The 6,256-nt window shown below is 44.1% G+C and overlaps 2 protein-coding genes and 1 non-coding gene across 3 annotated transcripts in view; 2 read left to right on the forward strand and 1 right to left on the reverse strand.

The window, feature by feature from the left end:
* Positions 1–578, forward strand: part of LOC115003517 (receptor-interacting serine/threonine-protein kinase 3-like) — a 21,786-nt gene extending 21,208 nt beyond the window's left edge. The window contains 2 exon segments of the mRNA XM_029425337.1: positions 101–147; positions 341–578. Of these exon segments, the coding sequence (XP_029281197.1) occupies positions 101–129 (29 nt within the window). The 3' untranslated portion in view covers positions 130–147; positions 341–578.
* LOC115003866 (stonustoxin subunit beta-like) lies at positions 259–1,366 on the forward strand. Its single transcript, XM_029425812.1, is given in 2 exon segments — positions 259–262; positions 341–1,366. Coding segments are annotated over 2 exon segments (570 nt in total). The 3' UTR covers positions 907–1,366.
* A 515-nt stretch (positions 1,367–1,881) lies between these two features.
* On the reverse strand, positions 1,882–2,020 carry LOC115004242 (small nucleolar RNA SNORD94). Its single transcript, XR_003831804.1, has one exon. It is a non-coding gene; the product is annotated as a small nucleolar RNA SNORD94 (small nucleolar RNA).
* Between the last annotated feature and the right edge of the window lie 4,236 nt (positions 2,021–6,256).

Raw genomic sequence — 6,256 nt, forward strand, 5'->3', positions numbered from 1 at the left:
CTCTGTCCCTCTGACAAACTGAGGATCACTGCTTCATGTTGAACAGCAGTTAGGACTCATGTTGGATAGAAAACCATTCTGACTGTGTTTCTTCCTCCAGGGTGGACCATGGTGGAGAGCAGAGGTTAACACCTGGACTGAAGAAGTGTAAGTGTGGATCACTCAGTTTCTCTGTAAATACAAAGATGATGGTTGTGGTATTTATTCATTCAAACATGACAACATGTGTCATCTTTAAACTTTATAGACAAGAACAACATGAGTACACAAACAAAGAATAAAGCCTTCACATGTGTCTGATGATAAACTGCTGCTGTGTTGTGTCTTCTTCTCCCATCAGACTCCTGTGAACTCACACTGGACACAAACACATTGAACAGAGAGCTCAAAGTGTCCGACAACAACAGGAAGGTGACACGTGTGAGAGAGAAGTAGCCATATCCTGATCATCCACAGAGATTTAACATCTGGCCTCAGCTGCTGTGTGGAAACGTTCTGACTGGTCGCTGTTACTGGGAGGTCGAGTGGAGAGGATTAGTTCATGTAGCAGTGACTTACAGAGGAATCAGAAGGAGAGGAGACAGTGTTGACTGTATGTTTGGAAGGAATGATCAGTCCTGGAGTCTTCTCTGCTTTGATGGTGGTTACTCTATCTGGCACAATAACAAACTAACACGCCTCCCCTTCTCCTCCCCCTCCCCCTCTGGTAGAGTAGCAGTGTATGTGGATTGTCCTGCTGGCTCTCTGTCCTTCTTCAGAGTCTCCTCTGACACACTGATCCACCTCCATACCTTCAGCACCACCTTCACTGAACCTCTTCATCCTGGGTTTATGTTCTGGTTACCTGCCTCCTCAGTGTCTCTGTGTCGTCTGCAGGAGAAGACAACTTCCAGTCCTGTGGTTTAGATGTTGGTGGTGGACGAGGCTTCACTTTGCTTCACTGATTGTGTCTTTACTGTCAGATGTTGTTGTATAAGAGATGTTGAGATGATTTCCTCAGGGCTGAACTTGTTGTGTACAAACTGTTGACTTTGGTTCTGAGCGTTTCAGGCCGTTTGGAGTCCGGCGATGTTTTGAACCTTTTTGGGACGACACTCGATTAGTTAGAAAACATTTGATTATTTAGACTGAGATGCAACTTTGTCTCTTAAACAGTAATGTAGTATTATATAACACTCTTTCACATCATGTTGTCTCTAAAAGACATTTTATTGGGCAGTAAAGATGAACTATTAGAAGTTAACGCTCATCGTGACGCTGAGGGGAACGTGATGTTGGAACATTAACAGATGTTGAACTTGTTGTGACTTTAACATTAAAACGTGGAAAACAAAGAAGTCACTGAGAATTAAATCCTTCATCATAATTAATATTCAGATTCTTTTATGAAGTTAAGAGGCGACAACCAGGTTTCACTTTAAATACGTTTTATTACAAAACCAAGTCCCTAAAATATAAATCTGTACATATTCAACAGTCCCTGAACGCACCACTTCATACACAAGAGCTCGTATATTTACATGTTGTTACAAAATGCAGATTAAAAGTTATTTACAAAAACAACTTCTGATTTCATCACGAAGAAGCTGCATCATAAAACTATTTGTATACATGTACAATCCCAGCATGCACTGGGGGAGGGGTGAACACCTCAGAAGTCTGCGTCCAGCCTGAAGGTGTTGTCTGTGGCGCCGGACATCACGCCCATCCTCTGGTACTCGCCCACTCGCTTCTCGAAGAAGTTGGTCTTCCCCTCCAGAGAGATGTTCTCCATGAAGTCGAAGGGGTTCTCCACCCGGTAGATCTGCAGAGACACGATACAGAAGCGGGTCAGAGTGGTGCGGGTCCGTTCGTCCCGGAGGAACTCTGTTTCGGCAGACGTCTGTTCAGACGGGCGTCTGTTTCGTGCTGCTGCCGCTCTGTCGGTGAACCACTCGTCCTCCAATCAGAACGTCTGCAGCAGCACTCAGCCCCCATCATTGGCTGAGGTCCGTACCCCTGCGCCTCTCATCACCACAGAGCACAGATGCAACACCAGACACACAATCATAGACGTGCTCTGAACTTTAGAGTGGAACTCTCTCAGACTGCAGCCGTCTGGAGTCTCGCTGATACGAGCTCCAGGTTTCTATTTTAGTTTGGAGAAAAACTCAAATATATAAATATATAAATATAGTGAATGTTAAATCTCAGAAACTAGAATCATGAGATGAAGCTGGAGTTCAAACATGTGATGAACAGATCCTGGATCAGTGTTTCCACTTCCTGCTCACGTGCGTCTGCAGAAACGTCTTTAATGCCGTTTCAGCCTCAGACATGAAGATCTGCTGCTTTCTGAATGATATCAAAGTGAATCTTTAACTACACATTTAGACGTTTCACTGTCATAACTGGACTGATGGAGCATCAACATGGTATTCCATGCTGGCTGATGACACGGCCAAGGGGCAGAGTGTAGAGGGTGAACAGTGTGGGGCCAAGAACCGACCCTTGAGGGACACCATAGGTTACTGGGTGTATCTGCGAACTTGCAACTCCCAAGGATACATACTCTGTTCTTCCAGAGAGGTAGGATCGGAACCAGCTCAGGGCGGAGTCGGAGAGTCCGATGGTGTAGTGGAGGCGCTGAAGGAGGATCTGATGGTCGACCGTGTTGAACGCTGCAGTCAGATCCAGGAGGATGAGGAGAGATGGGGAACCAGCGTCACTGAAACCAATCAATTGGCTAAACTTCAAGCCTTAAGGACATAAAAACTTGGATGTCTAGCAACTTCTGATGTTAAACAGACAAAACTGAAGTTATTATACTTGGCCCTAAACGCCTCCGAAACGCATTTTCTAATGACATAGAAGCTCTGGATGGCATTAACTTGGCCTCCAGCACCACTGTAAGGAATCTTGGCGTCATTTTTGATCAAGATCTGTCGTTTAACTCCCACATAAAACAAATCTCAAGGACTGCCTTCTTTCATCTACGTAACATTGCAAACATAACATCCTGTCTCAAAATGATGCAGAAAAACTAGTCCATGCATTTGTTACTTCAAGGCTGGATTACTGCAACTCATTGTTATCAGGTTGTCCCAAAAAGTCTGCTTAAGACTCTTCAGTTGATCCAAAATGCAGCGGCACGTGTATTGACAAGAACAAGGAAACGGGATCATATTACTCCTGTATTAGCTGCTCTGCACTGGCTCCCGGTAAAATACAGAATAGAATTCAAAATCCTTCTCCTGACTTACAAATCAATTAATGGTTAGGCTCCAGCATATCTTAAAGATCTCATAGTACCTTATAAACCAACTAGAGCATTACGCTCCCAGACTGCAGGGTTACTTGTGGTTCCTAGAGTCTCTAAGAGTACAATGGGAGCCAGAGCCTTCAGCCATCAAGCTCCTCTCCAGTGGAACCAGCTTCCAGTTTGTGTTCGGGAGGCAGACACACTCTCCACATTTAAGAGTAAGCTAAAGACTTTCCTTTTTGATAAAGCTTATAGTTAGGGCTGGCTCAGGTTTGCCCTGGATCAGGCCCTAGTTATGCTGCTATAGGCTTAGACTGCCGGGGGACACCTCCCTGCTCTCCTTCTCTTCCTCTCTCCTCCCCTCCCTCTCTTCTTCTCCCTCTCTATCTGTATGCATTTATGTAAATGTATGTTTCTAACTCATCATCCGGGGCATCATCCCCGGAGTGTCTGTCTCTCATGTGGCAGGTTGCCACTGATAAAGTTCAGGATCATGAATCGTGGCTGCGCCTGCTGCCCTGGTCCTGCTGGACACCGGGAAGCCTTTTTGACATTTTCCTGGATTCATCCAAACTTTCTCTTTTTCAACACACATCATTTTCTGTCAAATGTTGTATTTGTACTATGTTGTTTATCCTGTACACACGACATCTATTGCACGTCTGTCCGTCCTGGGAGAGGGATCCCTCCTCAGTCTCTCCCTGAGGTTTCTAACATGTTTCCCCCTTTAATTATGGGGTTTCTTTTAGGAAGTTTTTCCTTGTGCGATGCGAGGGTCTAAGGACAGAGGGTCTAAGGACAGAGGGTGTAAGGACAGAGGGTCTGAGGACAGAGGGTCTGAGGACAGAGGGTATAAGGACAGAGGGTGTAAGGACAGAGGGTCTAAGGACAGAGGGTGTAAGGACAGAGGGTCTAAGGACAGAGGGTCTAAAGACAGAGGGTTTCGTATCCTGTACAGTCTGTAAACACTGAGACAAATGTATAATTTGTGATATTGGGCTGTACAAATAAATTTGATTTGATTTGATTTTAAAGGACCTAGGATTGAGCCCTGGGGCACACCACAGGTCAACTCTCCCTCACGTACCTTCACCAGACTTTCACCCATCAGCTCAATCCAGGCAGACAATGTCGGTATTAAACTCCAGCTGCTTTTCTGTTTTTATATTATTATAAATTGAATATTTTGTATTTTGTGTTGGCTTGTTTGTGAAGCAAAGAAAGAGAAATTTGAAGATGTCATCTTGTGCTCGACTTTGTTGTGACATCTTAAACATTAACCCACTGATCAATAATATAAGCAACCAATTAATCAATAGTATATATCGTGTAGATACATTAGTCGTAGCCTTAGTTACAGACGACCCCCCCCCCCCCTCTATTCCGAAATGAAGCACAAAAGTGAAGCTCAGTTCCGCCCATCAGGGGATAAATTGGGTTCAGGTGCACATTGAATTTAAGACAGTGATGGAAATAGTCAACAGTTTTTTAAAGTCCATCCTTCACTTGCAGGTCTCACTTGAAAATGTCCTGATTGCTGATGCGGTGACTTGGTGGGGAAGCTTATTAACAAACATGAGGCTCGGCCGCTGAGGTATTCAAAGCACCATTTCCCTCTTGGCTGCGTTGTTGACTATGTGCATCCATTACTGTGTTCTTGACAAATGAATGTCATTATTGAGTAGCGGAGAGCACCTGGTACTGACGGGCACAATCAGCCTCTTGGAAAGCCCAAACCAAAGAGGCAGCTAGCGGGAAGCCCCAGAGGACAACCGCTGGCTGTCAAATGAGTGTGAATTAAAGATAAAACCATCGATTTACAAGACGGTCTAACAAGGATTGATTCACACGTGTACATCTGCGTCTGTGGCACAAAGATTTAGATGTTTTTTGAGCCTTAGATGTAACAAGAAAAAAAAACGTTTTTTTAATGGTTGCAATTGATGTGTTGATAAAAATCAGATTATCTTCAGTAAAGTTTTCACAAATAGTGTTGAATTATTATTATGACAAACGATGAGAGTAAGGGAAAGCTGTTTCTTTAGAGATTCAGTTCTATCTTCACAAGGTCACATTGAGATAAACAAGACGAACTACAAATGTGTGCAGACTCACTGATTTCCAGCATCTCATCTCCTGATATTGCTTATTAGACTGTGCATTGACAAAAACGCTCTCATTGCATATTGAGATTGATGGACACCGGCTCGTCCTCTGAGTGTTTTCGCTGATACGCTTCAGAATTAGTGCATCAGCTGAACGTGGCTGAAGTGTAAATAACGTTGTTTCCCAGTTGATGAATGAAGAGGAGTGAGTCATCCTCAGTTTACAGTTTGCTGAACCAGCCTGACGGCTTGATCAGAGAGCAAGCGGGCGCCGACTGTTTGTGCTCAAACTGTATGTCAGCAGGTTATCTGGGATGTTGAAGAGCTGACAGAAGCGTATTCTGGACACTGGGCGGCGGTGGCTCAGCAGGTAGAGCGTCAGACTGATCGTAAGGTCGGCGGGTCGATCCCCGGCCCTGCTGTCCATGTGTCGCAGCGTCCTCTCTCTGAGCAGGTACGGTGTGACCACCTCTCCCACCACTGTAGAACTGTGCATCATCCAAAATGGACTCATGGGCCAAGAGGACAGGCATATATACACATATACATTTGTTTCAGTGTATGTAATTGAGATAATAAAGTATTATGTTTAACACGAACTTAAGAGCCCAGAGACAGATTTATTTCTTAATTCTTTTAACATTTATTATCCAGGATTCACTTCAGACTGCACAGACCCTGTAGCCATTGTTATTTTCTTTAATCATAATTATATGAGCCTGCTAAACTCCGGTTGAAGTGTTGAACATTCGTCGTACTTTAAGTGAAGTTGAACTCATGCAACTTGTTATTGAACCTAATAGTTTGACATCCATAATACACGACGACAACAACTATTTATCTGGCTTTTGTCCAACCAGACAGTCGTTATTTGAGGTTGTCTCATTTGAATAAGCATTTGTGAGACCGG

The sequence above is a fragment of the Cottoperca gobio genome, chromosome 24 (assembly GCF_900634415.1).
Source record: "Cottoperca gobio chromosome 24, fCotGob3.1, whole genome shotgun sequence".
Classification (NCBI taxonomy): Eukaryota; Metazoa; Chordata; class Actinopteri; order Perciformes; family Bovichtidae; genus Cottoperca; species Cottoperca gobio.